General features: G+C 40.1%; 1 protein-coding gene across 1 annotated transcript; it reads right to left on the bottom strand.

Annotated features, from left to right (window-relative positions):
• Window positions 1–21161: 21161 nt before the first annotated feature.
• Window positions 21162–25696, bottom strand: psmd14 (proteasome 26S subunit, non-ATPase 14). The gene is made up of 11 exons (XM_041788492.1): window positions 25568–25696; window positions 24823–24878; window positions 24032–24103; window positions 23781–23900; window positions 23478–23548; window positions 23056–23206; window positions 22831–22938; window positions 22639–22713; window positions 22425–22550; window positions 21606–21668; window positions 21162–21328 (listed from the first exon to the last, which is right to left on the bottom strand). The coding sequence occupies exons 2-11, from the start codon at window positions 24868–24870 to the stop codon at window positions 21230–21232; spliced, it is 933 nt and encodes a 310-aa protein (XP_041644426.1). The 5' UTR covers window positions 24871–24878; window positions 25568–25696; the 3' UTR covers window positions 21162–21229.
• Window positions 25697–26519: the final 823 nt, after the last annotated feature.

Here is a 26519-nt window from a genome sequence, read left to right as displayed (position 1 = left end):
AGCAGGTTGTCCTCAGGAGCTGCTGGCAGGAGGAGACAAAGAGAGGCTTTGAGTGGGCAAAAATTTTACTGGACATTGGAGGAGGCAGATTTAAACAAGCCAGCCAAGAGTCAGACAAAAACACACACAAGAAAACACAAAGATGTTGTTCAAGTTAATGACTAAATTCATCAAATTCTCTCCAAAGAAAAAGCTGTTTGTGCCCAAAATGCTGAGTCAATATGGATGCAATCCCAGTCTGTTTATTTGTGGTATTTTTCCATGTCATTTTAAACATTAAGCCTTAATGACTGGGTCATTCCCATAATACTGGTTCAATCTATTTTATGAGACAATTGGGTGTTGTGTCTGGATTACGACAGAGCAGCGTACACACGTGGACAAAATTGTTGGCACCCCTCTGTTAATGAAAGAAAAACCCACAATGGTCACAGAAATAACTTGAATCTGACCAAAGTGATAATAAAAAATCAATGAAAATTAACCAGTGAAAATTAGACATTGCTTTTGAATTGTGGCTCAATAAACTCATGAAATAGGCCTGGACAAAAATGATGGTACCCCTAGAAAAGATTGAAAATGATGTGACCATAGGGACATGTTCAACCAAGGTGTGTCCTCTAATTAGCATCACAGGTGTCTACAAACTTGTAATCAGTCAGTCAGCCTATTTAAAGGGTGACAAGTAGTCACTGTGCTGTTTGGTGACATGGTGTGTACCACACTAAACATGGACCAGAGGAAGCGAAGGAGAGAGTTGTCTCTGAGATTAGAAAGAAAATTATAGACAAGCATGTTAAAGGTAAAGGCTATAAGACCATCTCCAAGCAGCTTAATGTTCCTTTGACTACAGTTGCACATATTATTCAGAAATTTAAGATCCACGGGACTGTAGCCAACCTCCCTGGACGTGGCCGCAGGAGGAAAATTGGTGACAAATCGAAGAGATGGATAATACGAATAGTAACAAAAGAGCCCAGAACAACCTCCAAAGACATTAAAGGTGAACTCCAAGGTCAAGGTACATCAGTGTCAGATCGCATCATCCGTCGTTGTTTGAGCAAGAGTGGACTTCATGGGAGACGACCAAGGAGGACACCACTGCTGAAAACAAATCATAAAAAAGCCAGACTGGAATTTGCCAAGCCACAAAGCTTCTGGGAGAATGTCCTATGGACAGACGAGACAAAACTGGAACTTTTTGGCAAGGCACATCAGCTCTATGTTCACAGATGCAAAAATGAAGCATACCAAGAAAAGAATACTGTCCCTACTGTGAAACATGGAGGAGGCTCTGTTATGTTCTGGGGCTGCTTTGCTGCATCTGGCACAGGGTGTCTTGAATCTGTGCAGGGTACAATGAAATCTCAAGACCATCAAGGTATTCTAGAAAGAAATGTGCAGCCCAGTGTCAGAAAACTTTGTCTCAGTCACAGGTCATTGGTCTTGCAACAGGATAATGACCCAAAACACACAGCTAAAAACACCCAAGAATGGCTAAGAGCAAAACATTGGACTATTCAGAAGTGGCCTTCTATGAGCCCTGATCTAAATCCTATTGAACATCTGTGGAAGGAGCTGAAACATGCCTTCTGGAGAAGGCACCCTTCAAACCTGAGACAACTGGAGCAGTTTGTTCATGAGGAGTGGGCCAAAATACCTGCTGAGAGGTGCAGAAGTCTCATTGAAAGTTACAGAAATCGTTTGATTGCAGTGATTGCCTCAAAAGGTTGTGCAACAAGATATTAAGTTAAGGGTACCATCATTTTTTCCCAGGCCTATTTCATGAGTTTATTGAGCCACAATTCAAAAGCAATGTCTAATTTTCACTTGTTAATTTTCATTGATTTTTTATTTATTATCACTTTTGTCAGATTCAAGTTATTTCTGTGACCATTGTGGGTTTTTCTTTCATTAACAGAGGGGTGCCAACAATTTTGTCCACGTGTGTATATTCAAGATCCTTAGGTCTGGTATGGGAGCATATGTCGGTTAGTCACATCAACCCTGGTCCTGTACTGCTCTGGCCTCCTTATGGCCATTATCCAGGCCTGTGCCAGGCCCATGCCCTATCTCCTCAGGTACCTTCCCAGCTGCCCCCTCCACAATGCACACAAGTGTCTGGACCAGCCAACCAAGTCCTGGGCATCCAGAATGTGGTGAGCTGGATCAGTGCACCAGGTGAGCAGCTGCTGTTCCCGTATCAAGCAGCTGACTTTTACCATCCCCACTCCCCTGAGCATGTCTACATTAGACACACAGTTTTGCCATTGATACCCAAAGATGTGCCAAAGAGAGGTAGTCAAAAAGGCCATTAGTCAATGTCCAGGCCTCACAGTATAGTAAAACCAGGAGGACCAAGGACCAAATGACTCTGACTTTCGTCTAGATGCTCAGATACTGGGCATGTTACACAGTCTTGCTCGGCAAACCCCTTGCCCCATGTGCAAGTCCAAGTCTGCAGTTGTACTCAGCCACTCAACCAGTGGATCGATGGATTATGATGTCAAGGTGCTCTACAACTTCCACACTCTCACTTTTCACAGACACAGATTCGATGGATGCATCCAAGGCATCCCCAAATGCCTGGGTCTCTGTTTTGGCCCAGGAGACATGCATTCCCAACATTTCAGTCTCCTCACTCAGCAAGTTAAGTTCCCCTACAAGGACATCTACAGTCTCTGCAAGGATCACAACATCATCAGCAAAGTCCTGATCAGTGATCTGGACATTGCTAAATGACACTCTACAGTTTGTTGCCCCTGCTAACCAAACCATTATCCAGTCCATACAGGTACTGAAGAATATAGGAGCTAAGACGCACTCCTGCCTCACCCAAGAATATAGGGCAGACATCAGCTGGATGATTTCACACTGGATCTGATGGAGCTCCAGAAGCTCTAATGCCCTCTCAAAGCAGACCTAGACTTTTCCTACTCTGCATGGAAGAACAATCAGGGTTTAAGAGTCCATCACACATACAAAAATGTAACTAACAGTCTCGTTTTCTTTCTGCTGTATGTTTCCCTCATTGTCTGCACATTGTCTTTCACCAGTGAACTCGTAGATTATTTCCCTGCAAAAGTAGCAAAAGTCCGTCAAAACCACAACCACACAAAATTACAAATACTCACTTTTCATAGAACATCACCGCTGAATATTTTGAGCAACTGAGCCCTGATGATGCACGCAAACTTTCCAAACCCATGAGGGGAAATATCATTAAATGTGTACTCCGCTGTAGCATCACCATTACTCACTCATTCCTGTCTAGACAACAACAGCTCACCTGAAGTTGCATAGAGGAGGAGGCTAACCTGTCCTGAAGCAGGTAGAGTGAGGCTGTTTTGGGAAATGAATGACAAACCCAAGTGTTACAATTAGACTGAAGAGGGTGGTGGATGTTTGTGTGGACAGAAAGAAAACAACCCCCCATAATAGAGGTTCAAGCATTGGAGCTACAGTGAGGTTTGCATCGCCATTACTGGAGAGAGGTTTAAAGAAGGCTGCATGGTTTAAATGTTGGCCACTACAGTCCTCTCAACTCACTCTCAGTTAGACACCTCCACAAACATGAGCAGGCACAGATAAACATAGAAGCCTCTGCAAACAAGGCCTGCAAAGCAAGTCCATTTTTATTCTCAGCCCTCACCTGGCTTGAATACATGAAAAAATATGGACAAAACTCCCAAATACAGGCAGGTACATATGTTTTAGGCATGCAGGGTACTAAGGATTTATCACGGGCCAAACCCAGGGCTGGAGAGAGGGGAGAGGGCGGCCTAAGTCAAGCTCAACACATGACATACACGTTTGTTGGTCTGCAGCCAAGGTCAAATTCAGCAGCATTTCTTTTGTCTGAACCTTTTCACCCCTGGTGATACTGCTGGAGACCAGCGGCATTTTTCTGACCCTTTGAACATCTACCCTACTATCCACTGGGACGGTACCATAGGCCATGCTTACTTGCCACATCCACCCCATATGCCACCCTAAAGGTGTGGGCTTTGTTATTTATCAACAGATTATTTTCCCATGCCCCTGGTAACATGCAAGAGCATCCAGAGCGCAACCTGGATTATGTCAATTCTCGACAGTGAAAATGTCAAACTACATGTAGCATTGATATAAAGGCAAACACTGCTATCAAAGTATGAGAAGATGTTGCTTCATCCAAGGCAGGGATAGTCTCCTACCCTAAGGGGAATTTACAGAATCACAAAATGATTAAGAACACACCAGTGAGTAGGAAAGAGAATCGAGCTGTTTTATTATGAGCACAATGATCACACTACTTGCATATCAGTAAGGTGATATGGATATCATTACCCCTGCCCCCTTGCCCCCTCAATATTTCTTGCAGCATCTTCAAATCACCTCTCCCATACTTCAAGCAGAAATTTCACAAGGAGGCTAACAGGAAAAAGTCAGGGTAAAGTTGGGTAAAAACTTGCATTTGGAGTTCACACATGCACCTTTATCTGAATTTCAATAAATTTTCCAGAATTTTGTGCATATGTGAAACAAAAAGTCAGCAAAACACACCAATTTTTCCTTTCATCTAATTTATGCACTGCACACAGTTTCCCATCAAAACATGAAAAGAAAAAGAGCTTCACTGTAGTCCTTACAAAACCCATCCCTCTCTGTCCTCTTCTTTGCAGACATGGTTGTGTTAGGATTCTGTTCTGACACCACTATTAGAAATGATACAGAGGTCTACCAATCAGCCGTGCCAGCATGAGCACAGCAGGGCAGGGGGAGCTTGATTCAGAGGATGAGAGACGCTGGGATGGGGTGAGGGTGTTGAAGGAAAGACAGAGCAGCTGTGGATGAGCCGTCTGCTGCTGCTGAGTGAAGCTTGGGTCACAGTTCACACCCAGACAGTGATTCTTACAGTGGCTAACAGGAGGGATATAATAGCATTTCACAGCATGGTAGGACAGTGATGAAGCTGGGACTGTAAAGTGTCATCTCTTCTGCAAAGACAAGAAACTGCTGTATATTATTATAAGCAATGTTAGAGCACAGATCTGAAAAAAAACAAAGTTGAAATACCCAGCTAAAAAATGGGAAATAAGTTGGACTTTATTTGATGTAACTATAGCTAAACTATTCAGCTACAACTCTGTCAAAAACAGTAAAAGATCATGATTACTGTTTGCAAGTTATAAAATGAATAGAAAATTCAGTCTCCAGGCTGACATGCCACTCTATCCTCCTGAGCCTTCACCCCTCTTTTTTTCTGCCTGGCTTCACAAAAGTTGGACTTCCTTTTCTGATACGGAACTGCCAGTGGGAATTCAACATAATTTTGAAGTGTTGAGTCATCCAATTTGAGTTTAATTTTAAAGGGATACAGGGCTCCATGGAATGCATGCAAAGAGATTTCCTTTATGATGTTGACTTTTAGCTTGCTTTTTAAATGAGTCCTGAACTGCTACACTGTTACAGCTTCAAGGTGCTTATTCCATAAAACACAGTGTAGCACTGGTACACATTAAGAAGTATGCAGGAGTCAACAATCCAGTGTCCCTCTGATGGCCAATAAACAGTCACAAAGTCACTCTGATGGCCACTCAACAGTCACAGTTACCCTGTTGACCATTCAGTGTTTACAGATGACCACTCAACAGTTACTGCTGTTAAATTTCCTTTGTTTGTGCTAATGCACCTTTTTTTACTTAGTCCATTTTATATACCTTTGTTTATATTTGTTACTGATACATTAATATTTGTAGAATCACACTAAACCACTTTGTTTACTGTCCTCCCAGCTGCCCTCTCTGTGTTGCACCTGTTTGCCCCCGGCATCTGGACCAGCCCACGGGGTCCTGGGCACCCAGTATGCTATGAGCTTGATCAGGTTCAGGGAAAGTGCACAAGGTGCCTGTAAAATCCCAGCTGCCATTCCCATAGTAGTGGTGTTGTGAGTGGAGTTCCCCAGGGCTCCATCCTTGGACAACTTTCATTAAGCATTTACAGTATATTTTATTGTATGTAAAAAAATAAGGCCAAAAACTGTAAAATACTAAAGGGCTAAATGGTTATTGACCCAGCAGCCAAACATCATGCTCTGGTCAGACTCATCAAAGCATGTTCTCATACTTGAGCTCACTGAGTAATGGGAAGAACGGATGGAGGAGGCCTATGAGCCCAATACAGCCAAGTTTGAAGGACTGAGGGATACCTGCCAAGGAAGAGGCTGGAGAGCCAAGTGTTGGCCTGTGGAGGTTTGGTGTCGGGACTTTGCGGTCCAGCCACTCTGGAAAAATTTTATGGAGCTTGGCATCATGAAAAGAGATGAAGAGCTATTAGCTGCAACCCAGCTGAGAAAGCATTTAGATGGCTCTGGTAAAGAGGGTGGCTGGGGCCTGATCGAACACAGTCAGCTCATGTAGGTGAGGGTGTATGATGTTAAAAAGACCTGAAATACCTGATGACCCAAGAATGTGCCCAACTACCACCCCATGTTTTCTGAAATACATGTGCTCTCATCTAATGACATACTGTCACATTGTAATACCTTACCATGCAAAAAACTAAAAAAATTAGATAAACAGTACCAGAGATTTATTATTTATTGGAATGATCTAGCATGTTACAAGTTCCTGCAAGCTTCTTGTTATCCAGAGACACTTAGTCAAATAAAACTGGATTTACTGTAACAGGGAGGGGGCAAGTTCCCACACTCTTAGAGCTTTATAGGTTTTCCACACATAGGTGACACATTACTGAGACACCTGACTGAAACTTTATAGACAAATCTTTTTTTAAGTATCTTGTACATCCTAGACACTGAAATGCATTTGGGATTTGGTGAAATATCAACCACAATGTATGCTAATTAGCAGGAAAAAACAATGGCACAGTCTTTGCAAGAAAACTACGTAAAGACATATCATTCATAAACCAATCTAGTTATTCTAGTAGGCATATCATTCCCTTTGGTCTTGTTTTTTTCCCTTCTTAACATCGCCTTCTCTGCTTTCTTTTCCTTTTTTGGTCTCAGTCTGAAAACGTCTGTCCATTTGGCTCCACATGAGGCTGACAGCAGCCCTCCTCACTCTCAGGGAAATGTTTGGCTGAATGTGCCAAAGAAAGCCAAAAACTAGAGCCAGACACTTTTCTCCTGCTGTGTGGCTGCTGTAAAAGATTAAGTAGAGTGATTTCATTACAACTCAGACTGACGGATGAATGAAACAATGTTACTACGCCTCCATGAAAGTGGTAGTTAAGGCTAGAGGTATCACGTTTTCGGTTGTCCATAGCACACTCCTCTGCCTGGGTCTTTCTTGTGGATGCAATATCTCAAGATCACTTTTAAGGATTTTTTTTAGGCTTTGCAATTGTGTACTCAAGTTAAAGGCTAGGTCATTGGGTCTTATTTTCACTCCTTGCATGTCAGCACAATATCAGCATTTTCACTTTTATACAATTTAATCAGGTGCAGACGACAAACATATCGATGCACGCTGCATCTTTATCAGCTTCAACACAACGCAGTATGCATTGAAACTTCAGTCCTCTGCACCTGATTGAGTTGCATGAAAGTGGTTGTGTGCTCCAGCTTCTTCTTTGGATTGTCTTGTGTGAAAGTATCCATTGAAACATCCACCTGTGGAGAGGCTGAAGTGCAAAAATTTCCATTCTGAGTCAAGGATGAACTGATTAGATTTATTGAAGTAAAAAGTCAAGATATCGGACCTCCTGCTCATCCCTTTCTTAACAGTGTGATAATTCAGGAATACTTGAAAGGATTTCTTCCAACTCTGCACAGTTGTCCAATTTGACTAAATGATGAACTCCTTTCATGTTAAAGGTGTTAGCTCCAAGGTCAAGTCATTGGGCCTGTTGGACATTCCTAGACTGTACAACCCACTGAGAGACTTCACTCTGACTCACGCGTGAACTATTCAGAGTTTAAAAGTCAGAAGTCGAATGTGAAGGAGTTGGGCCTCACTGGTTATCAACAGGATATTCTAAGAACCCTGAGGCATTTTCTTTAAATTTTGCACAATTGTTTATTTTGACTCAAGTTTGAACTGGTCAAAAGCCAAGGTCACTGGGCCTCATGCCCATCCCTTGCTTGTGAACACAATATCAGCAGAGATCTTTGGGGGATTTTCTGGTTAGATTTTAAAGGTCAAAGGTCTAGGTACTGCTGGAACTCATGTTTATCCTTTAGTGGTGAACATGGATCTCAAGAGCTCTTTAAGGGATTTCTTTCAAACTTTGCATGACCGCAGCTCTGAGTCAAAGATGAACTCATTAAATTTCAGAGTTCTGTGAGTCTGATGTTCACCCCTTGATATCACAAGAAGTCTTTCAAGGACTTTGCTCAGAGGGATTGTCTAAAAATGTTGCATGAATGATTACCCTCACTCATTCATTACATATTTAGAATTTGGAAGTCAAAGATCATGTGTGAAGGTGATGGACTTCATCTTCCTCCCTTGCTTATAAAAACAATATCTTGAGAAATCACTACAAGATTTGCACAATCGTCCTCTCTGATCCAATAATGAACTGTTAGAATTTTGAGTCAAGGTTAAGGCCATTTGGCCTTTGGTTCATCCTTTGCTTGTGAACAAAATTTCAACAAAAACTCTTTTAGGGGTTTCTTCCAACTTCGTTCCACTGTAACTCAAAGATGAACGTTGGAGATCAAAGATCAAGGTACTGGGCCTGATGTTCATCCCTTTCCTACCAACATGACTACTCAAAAATACTAGAAAGGAATTTCTTCAAACTTTGCACAGATGTCAATTTGGTATCAAAGGATAAACTCATATAATTTTGGAGGTAATATGTCAAAGGTAAAAGGTCACTTGGCCTAATGTTTATACCAGGATATCTGCTTTTTTGTAAAATATAAATAAATAAAATGCAAATGTCCACTCTGAGTCAAGGATGAACTGTTTTCAAATTTTTGGGGGTCAGAGTTAAGGTGTTTTGGCTATCCCTTGCATGCCAACACAATATCACCAGAACTCTCCGAGGGTTTTTTGAAACTTAGTAAAAATGTCTGCTCTAACTCAAGGATGAACCAATTAGATTTTGAAGGTCAGGGTCAGTGGGACTGATCTTCATCCCCTGTATGTCAGTGCAATATTTCAAGAAATCTTTTAGGGATTTTCCACAGGGATGTCCACTCTGAGTCAAGGATGAACTGGTTAGATTCTGGAGGTCAGGGATCATGGTATTGGACCTCATGTTCATCAGCATGATAACTCTGAAATACTTGAAACTTTGCACAGACATCCATTTTGTCTCAAGGATCAGCTCATTTAAATTTTAAGGTCATAGGTCAAGGTCTCTAGTCCAGCCCTTGCTTGCGAGCAGAATAACTCAAGAATGCTTTGAAGGATGTTGTAAAAACTTTGCAAATGTCCTCTGTGACTCCAGGATGAACTGATTAGGTTGAATGTTAATTGGGCCCCATGTGCATCCCTTTCCACAGAAACCACTCCAGCCCTTCTCCCTGACCCACCACTGTTCTTTCACCGTCTGTCAGTATTCCTCATGGAGGTGTACAACTGCCAAGCAGTAGTTCTACGTTTAATAACATGCTCCGTCAAGGTTGGATGAAACTCTGTGACAGGATTACTCACAGTCTGTGGACGGGCACACTGACAGAACTTATTACATTACTTCCCAGCAGAACACATGTCTGGATGGAGAAAACATTGAGAGTGAAGTGAAAGGAGTTTCCCAGAGCTTCTCCTGTTAAACCTCTAAGTTAGCACACAATTGTAGCTCACCACTGCAATTAGAGTTACAAGCTAATTAAAACACCATCATGCTCATGGAAACAAAACTATCTTTTAACGAAGCCAGATTATTTTAGAGTATGACTTGTTTTCTTCATTACTCAGTTTTGCCAGTAAGTGAATGTTCTAATCTGTGTGGTGTTTACCAGGAAAAGTAACAAAGGACATTCAAGCCGCAAATATCTAAAAGGAACAGAGGCAAAAAACTCTTCTGCCAAGAGTCTCCCTCTGCCTCACGTGCACCTTGGCTGACTTTGGGATTATTTTCAAGCCAAATTTAAATGTAGAACTCAGTTTGATCAGTCTAATCCTGCATTATTGATTCCTGCTCAGTAGACTAGATTCTCACAAGTATGACCTCATCTGTGTGCCTATGAGTCTTCATGTGTGTGCTTGTGCATGTTTATGTGTTCTCTCTTCACCTATAATTATACAGCTCAGTCTCCCCTGAGGACATACAGCAGACGACACTGACAGACCACATGCTGGTTACTTGAGATGTCTGAACATTCACACATTTAAAGGCCTGGTTGACGTGCTGCTCATCTGACTCACTGAATGCTGTTATGCAACAGGTAGCAAGAGGTGTGCATACAGGTAAAGGAAGTGATATATCAGCAATTAACCACATCTGAATGCCTGCCTATATAGAAAACATATTTATGCTGATACAGCCTATCAGGGTGAACTACAGCTGAACTGAATGTTGAGAAATGGATTGCAGCTCCTCCAGACAGAGAAGTATTTTGTTGGTATACAGTACAATCTATATATAAGTTGTGCTGTTGCAGATGTGACGATGACATGGACAGTTGTTATGAAAGTTTGTGTTTGTTGTGGAGATGCATCCGTGACGACTGTCTTAAACCAAAGAGGAAGTCTGGAGGTTTCTGAGGAGAGGCCACAGAGTAGGGGTCATGTTGCCAAATCTGTTAAGAAATTGTGTAACTTTCCCTAAAAACAAGAAGTAAAAGTGTCATTTTTTGGATTTCAAGGGAAAAATGTTGAAATGTATACACTATGTTGACAAAAACAATGCAGAAAATATTCAACCCCTTCAAGTTAGTATTTAGTAGATGCACCTTCGGATGCAATCACATCACTGAGTCTGTGTGGATAGGTCTCAATCAGACTTGTACAAGCTCTGTCAGGTTGCACAGGAACAGGCCCAAACAGTCCTTTTCAATTCAAGCCACAAATTCTAGATTGATTGAGATCTGGGCTTTGACTCGGCCACTCCAGAACATTCACCTTGTTGTCTTTAAACTATTGCTGTGCAGCTTTGGGCCATTGTCTCGCTGCAAAATAAATCTTCTTCCAAGCCGTAGCACTCTTGCAGACTTGTCGTCCATGATTTTTCTATATTTTGTGGCATTCATTTTCCCCTCTACCTTTACAAGCCTTCCAGGGCTGACTGCTGAGAAGCATCCCCACAGCATGACGCTGCCACCGCCATGCTCTATAGTGAGGATGATGTGTTAAACCTAACGTCTTCTCTGATGGCCAAAAAGTACTATTTTGATTTCATCACACCAAAGGACTTTCTTCCACTTTTAACTTACTTTTCTCTGATTTACCTGGAGTGTTCTTTTGTCTTCATGGTGTAATGGTAGCCAGGAGTACTGATTAACCAGTGACTGGACTGTCCAGACACTTTATACTACAATCACTTGAGATGCATTCACTGCACTCAGGTAATCTCCATTCCACTAGTTGTGAGACTATTAGCACTAATTGACCTCTGCTGAATTAGTTCAGTCACTTTAAAAGAGTAAAAACTTATGAAATCAGTTTTACATGACATTTTTTTAATTTAATTGACATTACTTTGCTGAAATCTGTTTTCACTTTGACATTAAAGAGTCGTTAACTTTTTCTCAATTAAAGTTGTCTTGAGAGTTTTCTCCTCCGAATGGTTTATGTAAAATTAAAGACACCTTTCTTTTCTAATTATCCAACTTAGCCACTGACTCTGATTCTACAACACCATCTGGCAGAAATATAAGAAAAGTAATTTCTCTAGTGATTGTATTTGAAATATCTTTTCCAGCCGTCTGCTTTACAGTAAAAAAAAAGAGGTGGAGACAGACCAGAAAGTCAGTTTGACTTCACTTCCCACCAACATTACTCTATAATATTCAGCCTCTCCTAAGTTAACTTAAACTGTGAATTCCAGCTGAAATAACACGGAATATAAAAATTGTTATCCAGTTTTCCCATTTCCTGTATGCAAACCACAACTTATATCTTATTACAGCCACTCTGAGAGGGCCAATGTGTTATGTAATTACGGTTGAATAGAGGAAGAGTAAATACACTGAGAAATGGAGAGCTGCTACATGTTTGTGCATGTGTAGGAGAATTTTTGTTCCTTATTGACTTAAACAACACAGGCCCAGACGGTGAGTACCTTAGGACTAGACCAGTGAAAACAGCCCCTCTCTCATTTGTGGTCCTGTTCCACTGGACCCTCGTCCCTGTGCAAACGCAGCTGGTCTGACTGCATGTACCACACCCACTCATCTCATCTTCATCTCAGCAGGCTCTCTGCTGTGGTGGAAACTGCGGACGGTGACATCATCATCCTGAGACCACGGAGTGACATTACGGGGATGAGTGGAAATGTCCTTGGCAACGAGTATCATCACAACACCAAGGCTCGGTGTTACTGTCTCATTATGGTACCACAACCATGGAGGCGAAGGCTGCGGGCGAAACATGTGTGTTCATCAAGACACAAACAGACAAAGAAAAGAGCAAAAACATCTCTCTGGGAGTCAAAGTGAGCTCATTATTCTCAGAAGTCTTGCTTCATGATAACAACATGAAGGAGTGGATCATCCCAGATGCTTTAATGAATTGTTCTGGACGGCCTGGATGGTCTTTGTGTTCTCACTCCCTTCAATCATTTGTCTCACTGATGTTTAAGAAGCCAACCTTAAACAAACACTCTGAGGGGGGTAGGCTATTCCCTGCTTTGTTTATCTCTGTTTAGAAGATAAGAGGTTCTGGTAAATTCTTCGGCTTATTTGCTCAGGACTCTCTCCAGTGGACTAGAAGCATATGGCTTCATTACATAACACAGACAAGGAGCAGTAACATGGGGAGAGATGACTTCACATAATCATAAGAAAAGTTAAGATGGTAGACTCTCCGCTTTGAAATTTTGGCCGCAGGCCCTCCCTGCAGAAAACCAAGCTCTTTTGCACATGCTTGAAAACAAATGGAGTCTTAGTCAGAGTTTCCTTTTCCCAGGGATCAGCAGTTTACCACAGTTTGGCAAGACCCGGAGGACAAAGGCTTCCCAATCATCACCGCCACCTTAGACACACATATGCCGAGCACGATTCAGTTCACATGACCTACAGTTAGTTCTTTATTTTGTCAAGGCGCTCTCAAACCACAGCGCAAACAGCGTGGACGAGAGCAAGGGCTTACAAGTATTTTTAAATAATAATAACCACATAAAAATAATGCAGAAATGTGTAAAGTGAATAAGCATATGAACTTTTTTTGTTTGCTTCTGCAAAGCAGGCCTTTTGAATGTATCTGTTACAATCAATGCTTTAAAATCTTCTTCAACAACTCAAAAACAACACTGTATTCATCAGGAGAGACTTAACATGAATTAATAATTTATCATAAAGTCTAGACACTGGTGATGGAAGGAGTAGGATAAGATGAGATGACAGCACAGACGAGCAGGACCTGGATGAGATGTAATGGAGGTGGCTGGGGTGGAGGAGGGTTGCAGCAGTCTCTCTGAAACAACAGACTGACCGCGGAGGGGAGGAGTACAGATTTTGAAATATGACAACAGCAGAATGATTGGATCGAGAGAGGTTGTGGCAAAACGGGATTGGCTCAGAGCTTAAGTGAGTAGACGCCCATACCAGCTGATTACCAGAGCAGGAAATGCTGTGCAAATGCAAATGCAATGTTTTTATCCTTTATTTTGGAATTGTACCCATGAAACAAACTTGCTGCTTTTGTTCATGTAGATCCAATATATGCTGTGGTTGCAGTATTACTGCTATGTATAAGCATGAGAAAGTTATGGGCTGTAAGTCAAAGATTAATTGACAGGTTCCACAGAATGCTGATGGGAGTCACAACTCAAAGCAAAACATGAAACAAATTTGGAGATTCAGTTTTGATCTTAACAACAATACGACTCTTAGAATTAGCCAAGTCATTCATGTTTCTGAGGCTCATCCAATTCAATTTTTTTAGTTTTGTTTAGAAGTTTTAACTCTTGGATTGTGTGTTTACAATTTTGATTTTTACATTTAATGACAAGAAAGTTCTGATGGGGTTATTTTATGTATTTCTATTCCAGATGAGACATTTCTTTCTGAATGCAACTGCAGAGACACTAAACTTTGGACAGATTGTACAGATAATTAATAATTTTTCTGCTGAAGTATAGCTGCAAACTTGTATGGAATATTTTTGCACTGATGCGTGGGAATCAACAGGCCCCTGCTCTAAAAAAAAACACGAGAGACCAGCCCACTTGCACACTTGCAAACATGCACATACAAGCTGCACTGTGACATTTACCCTCTTGGTAAAGGAAACGGTCTATTGTTATCAAACTCCGCTTCAATCAATGGACATTAAAGGCCTCTGTAACTTGTTTGTGTTGAGGAAAAGGACTGAGGGAAATTTTCCAACTTCTGTGAGTTGATGCAAAAATCTTTAATTGTTCTCTGTTTTCTTGGGGAGGTGTTTTTAACCTTTGTGTACCACCACACCCTCATGTTTCAAGCTTTAATGCTTTTTTTGGCATGAACATTAAGAAACATTTTTCTACAGTATAACAGCACAAAATGGTTAAATATTTCATAATCTAAGTTTGTTTTTTATCAACCGTCTTACATTCACTTTATACAATCTGCCTGGTCACAGAGCTCCGGTAAATCCACTTACTATCATTCTTTCCTCTGAAAAAGCAAACAACATCCATATAGGAAACATTCCTGAGCAACAGTTTGGTCAAAGTGGAATGATGGAGGTAGCATGGCATGGCTATGTTGTCCTCTCTGCCGGTCATTCATGCTTTCAGTGAGGCTGTATTACATAGCTGGCTTGCTCTGCAGACTATTACTGATTGTTCAAACTATGATCCAAGTCTCCTGTCTGGTTTTGAGTTTGATTCAGAGATAAATACTAACACAGGCCACATTCCACCAAACACAGACGCCATGCCCCCTCTAACAGTAGCAAGCACCATTTTTCACATCCTGTATACATCACTATTTGTCGGAAAACCCTGCAGCCCGGCTCAGAACCAAACAGAGAGCGTAGATCTGTTTATGTCTTGGCTGGACAGATGTGTTGAGAGACTGATCTGTGCAGGTTTGGGGCACTCTGACTGCAGCGCTGAGTTGATATAACGCAGCTGTTTGACAGATTAAATTACACTAAACTGCCCCAATGCTTCACATTAAGTCTGCCTGGTCATATTTAATGGAAAGAGGAGGGAAGGTAAAAAAAAAAAAAAAACAGTTAGGGGAAAAGGAAAGCACTTCATGGAGTGTGTGTGAAAGCACTTCTGGGTTGTTGGGTGGGTGTTTATGAGCCTAAAGGGATGCTGGTCCAGATGTGCAGAAAGTCACATACATGTGAAAGATGAACAAGCAGTAATACAGGACATACACTTTCTCACATACAATATGCAGGCAAGTATGCACATTCCTTCAAACCATGAAAACAACGAGAGAAGGATACAAAACAACCTACCTGGTATAGTTTTTATACTACCATAGATAAAAATAATATCATACTGTAAGTATCAATAATATACTACAACACAGAGGCATCTCAATAAGTTTGGATATCATATAAATGTTCAATTTTCCTGTGATTTACTTAGAAAATATAAATTTCCATAAATTCTACAGTCCTTTTATAAAAAATGAAACATTTCAAGACTTTTTGGTTTTAATCTTGATGATTACAGCTCACCAAAATCTAAAATCCACTATCTCAAAATATCAGCATATTGTGGAAAAAGTCCAATTTGTAAAGGTTTCCTGAGCCTTCATTCTCACACTGGTTCAGTACATACAACCACAATCATAGGGAAAACTGCTGACTTGACAAATGTCCAGAAGACAAAGACTGATGCCCACAAAGGGGGTAAGCCACAGAAGGTCACTGCTGAAAGTACAGGACGTTCTCAAAAGCTGAATCCAAGCATTTTCATGGAAAGTTGACTGGAAGTGAGAAGTGTGGTAAGAAAAGAAGCACAAGTTTCAGTGGTGAGCTCAGCCTTTAGTAGATGGTAAAACAAAGCAGATTTAAGAACTTAGGGGAGCTTTACAAGGAGAAGACTGAGGCTAGAGTCAGTGGATCGAGAGCCACCACACAGATGGGTCCAGGAAATGGACTAAAAATGGACTATCTGAGTCTCACCTGGGCTAAGGAGAAAAAGGATTGGGCTGTTGTGGTCAAAATTCTTGTTTTCAGATGAAACTAAATTTTGAAGGTGCGTAATGTCCAGTGTTTTTTGTTTCCACAATCAGTGATGGTTTGGGGTGTCATGTCAACCGCTGATGTTGGTCCACTGTGCTTTATCAAGTCCAGAGTCAACGCTGTCAGACATCTACCAGGAGATTTTAGAGCACTTCACGCTTCCATCTGCTGAGGGTCTTTACGGAGATACTGATTTCCTTTTCCAGCAGGACTTGGCACCTGCCCACAGTGAAGCCAAAACTACCAGAAACTGGTTTGCTGACTATGGTATTACTGTGGTTGATTAGCCAGCCAATTGTCTGGACCTGAACCTCAGAGAATCTCCGGGGATTCCCTCTGCTCTTTCCAAATGCTTTGTATGCGAAGCTTTTTCAGATGAATGTGAAATACAGCCAGGAATTTCTTTTTCCTTTTTTTTTTTAATAAAATGGATTATCCTCAGTAGGACACCAATTGTCCCATGTAAGACAACTCTTTCACACAGCCAGTAGACTGCAATGATCAAGCCCAAGCTGTCATCCAATCACAGCCCTCTGTCTCATTAAATGTGTGAAAATCTGGTAGACCGATTGATTACCATCCTAAGAGCAAAGACGCTAGTGTTGCATAAGTCATGGCATTACAGTGGAGCTTGTCCAACATTGTGTTTACCGCCATAGGAGCTCTGACTTGTCAAGGCACTGTGTGCTTTCACTAACCCTAACCCACAGTAGCTCCTCTGAAGGGCTACCCTTCTTCACCCACATGCATCAGTCAGCCTTGGCCTCCCTTGACCCTGCAGCTAATTCACCAGTTTTCCTTCCTTAGACTACTTGTGAGGTACTGACCACTCTTGACCAGGGGCTCCTCCTGGAGCTGCAGGTTTTGAGATGCTTTGAGACATCCTAACACATGCATTTCCAATTTTTTTTTTGTTTGCTTCCAACACACACTTTGACCCAAAGTGTGTGTCGCTTCCAACACACACTTTGGGTCAAAAAGTTTACTTTCAGCCCAACATATCCTATCTGGACAGGTAGATGCCACTGTAAAGTGATGGCTAATGTAATCTCTTACAGCTCGTCATGTATTTTATCAGCAGCAGTTTTCAATTGTCAAAAATACTGTTTTTTTAAAAGATGATTTGCTGTAGGTTTTGAAAGCATACTTTACCAGCTTAAAGCATTTGAAGTATTTTCCAGCTCCAACATGTGCTTTTCTGTATCTCTGTGTTATGGTTGTTTACATTTTACATCTCTTCTCTCTTGGTTTGTGCTAGAACACACTAAAAAATCCTTAACTCCCTCATCATTTGGCTCCTGTCGACTGAGGCGGGGTAGACTGTTGTGTACTTGGCTGAGGTCTCATGGGAGTGATCCATCCTCCTAAACCACACCAAACAGGATCAGGGTTTATTAAAGCCCCTGTCATGTTTACAGCCTCCCCCTTTAACTCTTCCGCTTGGAAGTGGTTCGCCACATCTCGTGGTAGAAGGAGGCAAAACATTGGTTTGGAAAGGAGCATGTTCATGTGTTAGTTCACATTTGAAGGTCCATGAAGAGTAGAAAATGTTGGTAGATGTTTGCAGAGGAGGTAAAATGTCTGACCAGGATTTTAGCATCACTGAAAAAGTGTTAACTTGTTACATATGAGCCATGAGACGTAGAAGGAGATGAAAGCATGGCTAAGGCTTTCCTTATTTTGCTTTCACATGGAGAACAAAAGAGCTGGCTCAGACTTTCGCTACAATGAAGTTTTCTGAGGGGGAAGTCTCTTATCACGGCCTGAGGGAGATAACATTGTTTCTTGGTTCTTGCTGAATCACATGGCTTGGGTTCAGGCCGCATGCTGGTTGTATCTGGCCCTATAATCTCAGTGAGACATCGCTAACATTTAGAACAGGATAGACCATGTCTGAATACGTCTCCATGATTTCAGCTGGCTGGAATCAAAACGCTGTGTGATGATTCAGCCCCTAAAATGGAGTTAACACGTGAGTACACAAATTCATGTGTGTGTGCAAGTTTATTATGTGTTGGGCCTTCAGGGCTTACCAAAAAAAGAAAAGGATAATAAACTCTGATACATTTATAAAATGTAAAAAAAAAAAAAAGAATTCATTACTGAGCCTCTTGGGATAGGGGTGAAAAGAGGGGGCACCAATAGCATATGTTGGGCACCAGCCCAAAAAATTGTCATTAATTTATGTCAAAGCAATTAGAAGTAAATGATAGAAGCTGTTGTGTGCTTGCAATTAAAAGTATCCCTCGTATAGGCCTACTTTAGGATTTTAAAATAACACTAAACATTTAAGCAACTAGAGCAGCATCTGCAGTGCCTAGAAAAAGTATTCACCCCTCTGGATTGATGCCACTGGTTTATAAAATCAATAAAAAGGTAAAACATCCAAGGGGAGTGATTTTTAATAGGCACTTCAAGAGGCTGAATCTCATTGTTTCTCCTGTAAGCGCACGTTTTCTTGCACATTTAGTCGATATTGAAAAAAAAGCTACATATTGTATCTCCCGTTAGGCATATTTGCAGCATTTCTCCAAAAACAGGAGGTCAAAGGGGCATCCACCGGTGCTGTTTGTGCACATCTATTTAAAATAGCTTTGGCTTAAGTCACTTGGAAATTAACTGAGGTCAGTCATTGAGCCTGACATAATGAATCATGACTAAAAACTAAGATAAGCCTGAATATGGGCAAGTTCCAGAAGGGCTGCCCAACTATGGGCCATTTAGAATGGCTCATTATCCAGTCGATTAAAAACCTGGGGAAATGCAATACTAAAAAATGAAGTTCAAGCTCTTTTGTTAAAGGACAGATAAACAAAAGCTTAAATTTTGATGTGTTACTTTTCAAAGTAAAAGCCCTCTATCATATCTTTACAGAAAGGGCAAAGGAGCTTGAACCATAAATCAAACTATTTACATGTTTTTGTATTTTTGTTGAATCTCTTTTTTTATCATTAACATCTATGAAGTGAACCAAATATAAACATTTTACTAATTTGCTGCTCTTAACATAGAAATACTATTAAAACTTTAATCTTTGTCTTGATGTGTTGGTTTTAAAAAGAAACAGAGCCAGCCCACTGCATATGCTCGGGCCATTCTTTGATCCCAGTACAACTCTGATGTCTCCCAAATGGCCTGAGGAAAGGTGTTTCATTTGACAACTCCACATTTCACATTTTTCAGAATGTGCTTAAAGACAGCCAAGTCCTTCCCCTGAGAGTTGCACAGACCCCTCGCAGGAACCGAAAATGATGTAACCCAAAGATCTTTAAGGTCGATTTAATGGCTTGGCCCCATGTCTGCCATAACTCTCTGTCCAGTTAGTTTATACTGAGAAAGACCATATGCTTCATGTTCTGGTGGTTACTGCAGTATGAGCTGCACTTCTGATCGACATCCTGTGATCTGGGGTGTGGAGACTTCTCCTCCTGGACTGTGATTAACTAATAAGAATATCAGCTGTTTGGTTCACCTCCAAGTTAGAGAACATGACTCCTTTCATTGGAAAAAAAAAAAAAACTTTAGGATAAACTACGGTTTATGATTTAGACATGCTTCTTTAAAGTCTCAGATGGGAGGACTGCTTTTCCTTCAGATGAGCTTTCTCAAATAATCTTCTATTTAAAGTCATCCTCACATTTGCAGATCAAATGTTTTGTTTTTAACTAATGCTTTTACCATCTGATTTATTTTACTTAATAAAAGGGAAAAAATGCCAAAGCTGCAATTCAGCAGAAACTGTTTAAAATAAACTCCTCTTTGTTTGTCCTAGCAGTTGATTACTCATGTCTGAAGTTGATGTCTGTCTACTGTACATCAGAGATGCAAACTTCAGCAAAACTAAGATGACGAAAGGCCAACAGGTCACGAGGCTTTCATCATTTGCCTCTCAATGGATTTTTGTGCCAAAACCTAAAGAAGGAAGTATTGTAACTTAAACTCTGAAACAGAGTCGATGAAATGAAGCAGCAACAGTGTCAGTGAGCAGAACTTCTAAAGTGGAGCAGTCTGATTTTACAGTGGACACTTATGAGATTATTAAGTTTGTTCTTTTATATTTTGAGGAAGAGGCAGAGCAATTTCCCTCTATGAAGTATGATTTGCCAACTATTACTAAAAACTTCACAGAGCTGCCAAAAAATCCCTTAGTCTATTAAACTTTGATGCACCAATTCTGGACGTTTAACTGAAATAAAATGTTGCACAAAAATCTTTCAGTGACGCCACTAAACCGAAATAATCGAGCCTGCGTGAGATGCTTCCGTGTTACTTGACTCTTGCACCATCCAGTGGTTTGAAGGGGTATTACATCAATATCACAAGAGGTGTTGGCAGTAAACAGTTAAATATTTACCATGGCAAATATGTTTTGAAATATACCTACAATGATACCTTATAATTTACATGCATCCAGAAATATTTATTTTTGCAAAATCTGGTTGTGTTAAGGCAATAAAATGGACAATGCCATTTTTTGCCAAGGATTTTGTTTGGTACAAAACAAATACTTGTAGCATGTCAGGATCCTGATAAATCAAAGCTTGCTTGACCATGACAAGCCACCTGCAGCAAAGGTAAGCATTTTCAGGTTTTCATCAGCAAGGCTCCAGGTATTCCTAGCTCTCACAGATTTTTCTACTGTAGCTGAATTTAAATCTTTCAAGTTATTAGATGCCACTGTGGATGCATTGCTAAAGAGATATCTTGATGTGGCATTTATTCTTAGATGAGTAAAAAATCTTATAGATTTCCCAGCCTATAAGGCCTTTGTCTGAAACATTTGTCAAAAGAAGAGAATAATCAGATTCTATTAAGTAAAAATGAAAAAAAAAGACTTAATTTGCTCCGTCAGAAATGGGCGAGTTGCTTTTTGCAAGGTAAAAATAATGTACCAACAATGCCAGGGTCTCCATTTCATACATACATTTATTTTATATAAAAGAAAACAAGGGTTGCAATATATACACACAGAGCCATCACTGGAAAACTACAGTATCCAACATGGCAGCTAAGCACTGAACAATGTTGGATGTCATTAAAACGTCAACATGCTCCTCCAAGTGCCTCTTGGGATCCTGCAAGAAGGACAGAAATGTATAAAAGAAAGGGAAAATGTGTGACGATGTCTTTAAACAGATGCAGTATCTGTTGAAACAGGCATGTGCTTACTACAAATATTAACAAAGCCACCAGGTCTCTGGACTCTTATGATTAGTTCAACTGTAACCAATGTGCTTAATAACAACCACAAACAATGACCTAAATGTTGAAAAAAAATGTCATAATTAAAACTAATTTCAATAACTATAAAACTTTTTTTTTTTTTTTACTAAAGTTAGAATTTCCTGTTACCTGTTTTCCAACGTTCTTGATGGCAAGCTGCTCAGGAGTCATTTTGTCTTCCTCTTCAACAGCCTGATGTGAGAAAACATTCAGTAGAGGTATCACAAGCATATTCTCAATGCATGTTTGCATGCATGCAACACTTTCAGCAAGTTGTGGCCCATGCAAGACAGTGAACATCCTGTAGAGCTTTAGACAGCATGTATGTTTACGCATGCAGCTGCATACCAGCAGCTGTTTGATGCTTGATTTTCATTTCGCTGTACTTGTTAACAAGTCAGAGGTTTCAGCATAAGCGCAGAAGCATCGTGTCACTTGCACTTATTATCTAGAGAATAAAAGGCTTGCCTACTTTTACTCAGTAAAATGTCAAATAGATGGAACAAAATAGAATTTTCTCCAGCTCAGTTATACAATGAGTGAAGTCACACACATCACACATGACTTGAGTAAAAGCTGCAATGGTGCATGTCTGAACAGACAGTCAATATGCAGTCAACATGCACCCAGTCTGAAAGGCTGTTAAGCATTTTGACAGTAACTTTCTGTCAGTATTAAAGGTTACCCAGTTGCAATTAATTGAATTGGGTGTATCTGGGTTAAGTAGCTTACTCTTCCTATGTATTATCACTTTATTCCAAACTATCAATCCTTAAATATGTTTTATCCGAACACTTCCTTAATCTGGCCAACATTTAAATTATCAGTACTTTACTTGCATCATACAACCTTTGTTCCCTTTCATACTGCTCTGGAACTATTTCCAGTCTCTAGAGTTAATAAACTCTACTTTCCAGAGTCAAAGCAAATGTTTGTCTGAATTTTTACCTTATTGTAGTTCTTAGCCAGCTCCAGCATTTCCTTAACAATAGTCTCATTGAGCTTGCAGTGTTCACTGTAGTCCTGCAGGGTTAGACCTTCCATCCAGCTCTTCTTATGAAGGTTCAACAGCATCTAAAAAATAACAAGGTTTGTTTTCATGATTGAGTACAAAATAATACATATCAGTAAACATATCATTTGAAAATGTTTCTGCACAAACCTTTTGCTCCAGCTCATTTTTCCTGTAATTGATGGTGATGGAGTAGTAGTGTCTGTTAAGTCCATGAATAAGAGCCTGGAAACATTACAAAAAAAAAAAATTAAGAACAAGATATAACAACAGAATTAACATGCTATACTTGTCAGAGAATTATCTCAATCAATGCTGATGGTGCAGTGTGGAGTGTGTTACCTGGATTGAGGGCTTGTTCAGATGACCCAGGTTGGATGTGGTTTGCCTTGGCTCATGACCCAAAACCATCATGTTGGCATTGATCAATCTGAAGGCATCAATAACAACCTGCAGAAAACAGACAGCACACGACAAAAGTTATTTCTAATTCACTTTGAGCTTTTACTTCAAATGACATCTTGTACTGTATAAGTGCACCTACAGACAGCAGCCAAAAATCTTTACCTTTCCTTTGACACTCTGAATGGGATCAACCACCACAGCGACGGCGCGCTCTGACAGAGCCTCGAAGCTCTGCTGTGTGTTTATGTCCACACCAGACAACCAACAGCCAAAACCAGGGTGACTGTGGTACCAACCTACCACCATCTCTGGTCTGATGGACAGGATGATGAAGGACAGAAAACATATTAAGAGGATATCAAAAAGATTTTAAAAGAATTTGCCAAAATATGTGCTAACACGTTATGGAAATGCAGTCCAATAAAAACATGTATGTATGGATTTCCATTGACATGGTTAGGGATAACGAACATCTGAAGACTTATTTTTTAATACACAAGGTTCCAAAACATTTTAATCAATGTATGAAAAAAGATCAAGAACTTTTCCTAATTCTGAACTATTAATGCCTGTTGATATTTTACCTGCCAGTCTGCTTCAACATGTCCAACATCTTGGCCTGGAACACAGGGTCCACTGCTTCAACACTCACACCCTGTAGGATGGAAAAACATCAACTAGTAATGATGAGCCAGGAAAAAGTACATTAACGGTGCCTCCCCCCCCCCCCAAACAATTACAAAAAAAAACATCCATTTCATACCTAACTTATTAAGAAAACCAGAAATGAATGACTCCTACTAACTGATCTGCTAAAAGAAGACTTAGGAATCATTATTTCTATTACATATTATCTTAATAAGTAAAGACAGTAAGTAAGTACATACGGTTCCTGACTGAGGCATGGCAAACACATCAATCACTCGCACTGTGTAGTCGTCAACAAATTCTCCCAACATCAGTCCCATGACTTCCATTGGTACACCAGCACGGCCGTGTTTCAACATCTGATGAAGAGCAAACGTGTGTGAGTGTTACTTTTTTTTCAATAATAATAAAATCCTTTATATTTTATCAAATAACAAAAAAAATGTCCAAAACTTAGAGGGACTTTTTTGTTCAGATGCTATGAGCTTACCTTGAGCAGGGCCAGAGATGATATGTACACCTGCTCAGCTGTGTCAACAGCTGGTGCATCTGTTGGAGGGCCCTGAGGAGCCCAAGCAGAGTTAACTGATCAGTTCAGGATATTCAACCACAGTATTTAACCTGTTTATTCTCTAAAATCTATTTAACGTTAAAAGTTGGACATATTATACTTCATGTGTGACTAGTAATAACTTTGCATTCTTTTATATGGTAGAATGCTAAACTCTAGGGATGCATAATATTGGATTTGTGCTGATGTCTGATATGCTGATATTTACGAATAAATTTAAGTTGATACTGATATTGATATCTAAGTGTAGGATAGACCTAAAACTTAGGTCCTTAAATCACACAATTTAAAGGCTGAGGATCAACAAATTCCAGTCCTTTAAAAACACTTAAATGTAAAAAATAATGATAAAACAGAAAAAGTGTTCAGCTGATGTTGGTTTGTGTTCCAACCTAGAACGCCACTGACTTATTTGTTCATACCAACAATATTAACAGCTGATATAGGCAGATTTTAGCCAAAATACCCTTTGAAAAAATCAGCAGAAATTTTCATATCTGCTGGCACTGATAATTCACTTTTAAGCTAATATAGATATCATGCCCATAATATCATGCATCCCAACAAAACTCCCATTATGACACTAGATCTGTAAAAGTCAACAGTAGAGAATTTTGAAGGATTTTTATTTCTGCCTTTATATATCGTAGGCAGCACCACAAACCATGTTTTATGTTCCTTACAGATGAAAAATTTAAAATATGTATTACCTGGCCAAGCCCTGGCATTCCCCCGCCAAGCCTAAGCAGCCGGTCCATACCAAGATCTGTGGAGACAGGCGCAAGGATGTCATTACTTTGTCTGTGGTCTGTTTAATTTTCCACAGAGAATTCCAAGACATGTATTGAAAAAACTCAACAAAAACTTAACCGAAATCCAAAATACTTGGTACTTGGTTCAGCTGCTGACATTTAGGTCAGGTCATCTTTGGATGCTTGAACGGTACATGAACTTTTATCAACAAACAAAGCCACTGATATATAGCTGTTTCCGACGAAAGAAGACACCTGAAGAGGTTGTCATTTCCATGATTTTACGCTCCTTAAGAAAGCTGTTAAATGACAGGCGCTGTATTTGTAACATAACTTGAAAATTTACCGGGGAATTACTTAAATATATTGAAATTAGCACCTAACCGCTAGTTAGCTTCCGTTTGCTAAATAGCCCGTATTCAAGTCAGCAGTGCATTAAAATACCAACAAAAAAACTAACAAATAACTCAAAACATCGCGCTCGGGGGTAGAAAGAGTTAAACATTTGAGTGTTTAAAAAACCAAAATACCTTTCTTCATTTAATGACAAGAATCAACATTTCTAAAAGCGTTAGCGGACTGCTACTAGCTTACTCATGCTTAGCCTGACATCTCCATCATTAACGACACTAATTTCTACCGCTAAATCCGCTTCCATGTTTTAAAAAACATTTAACTATTTTAACGCTGTTAATGATCTTACCTGTAGTAAATTAATAGATTAATTTAATGGATGTGTGTCTGTGTAGTCGTATCGAACCCACTGCCTACAATGAATCAGCCAGAATCGTCTTCTTTCTAAACAACTTCCGTCGCGTTGATGACGTCCTCGGTTGTAGCCTTGGTGGTAACAGCGTCAACAGGACACGAGGAGGCGCTAAAATTCACAACAATACTGCCTCCCCTGGACTACCTTTATCACAATAACCCACGACAAACTACCACGGTCTCTACTACTAGTCCAATGAATATCAAGGTTTTTTCTTTGCATTGGAAAAGCCTCTAATACAATATTTAAATCAAATTTCATTTATTGAGCTCAAGAGGCTACTTCAAACACTAGAAAGACTTCCTAAATTGTTTGTCTCACATTGGCCCTTTCTAAGCATTTGTAAATAGAACTGAATGCTGATCATAATCTTCACTCTACCTAGCAATGTTTCATTAATTCTTATCTAACCCTTATTTTATCAGAGAGAACCCAATAAGACCAAAGTCTCTTTTCCAGGGGTGACCTGCAGCAGTACAATAAACAAAAGAACACAAAAATACAGAATAAACAATTACACGTACATTCAAAGACATGTACCCATTCATGTTATCCCATGCTTTATGTGGACATCACATTTTAAAGCAGTTGAAACCACTTTCTTTAGGCATTTCAGACACAAATTATTTTAAAAGGTTGTAGGATACAAAGTGGGCAGCGATCATTTTGAAGTTATTTCACAAATTGGGTGCGGCAACTCTAAAAACAGTCTTACCCCATTCAACCTTGGTGATTTCATGGGTTGAGATCTTTATAGGCCGAGGGAGTTTAGTAATGAGTACCCTGTCAATAAACAGAATACTGTGCTGTTTCCTATGGTCATTCTGACTAAGCTCCAGAGATCCTGTGTGGGGATGGGACAAAGTTCCAGTAGGACATCCATTAC

This window comes from Cheilinus undulatus, linkage group 1, assembly GCF_018320785.1.
Source record: "Cheilinus undulatus linkage group 1, ASM1832078v1, whole genome shotgun sequence".
In the NCBI taxonomy this organism is placed as follows: Eukaryota; Metazoa; Chordata; class Actinopteri; order Labriformes; family Labridae; genus Cheilinus; species Cheilinus undulatus.
This window is presented reverse-complemented; position numbering and strand designations above follow the sequence as displayed.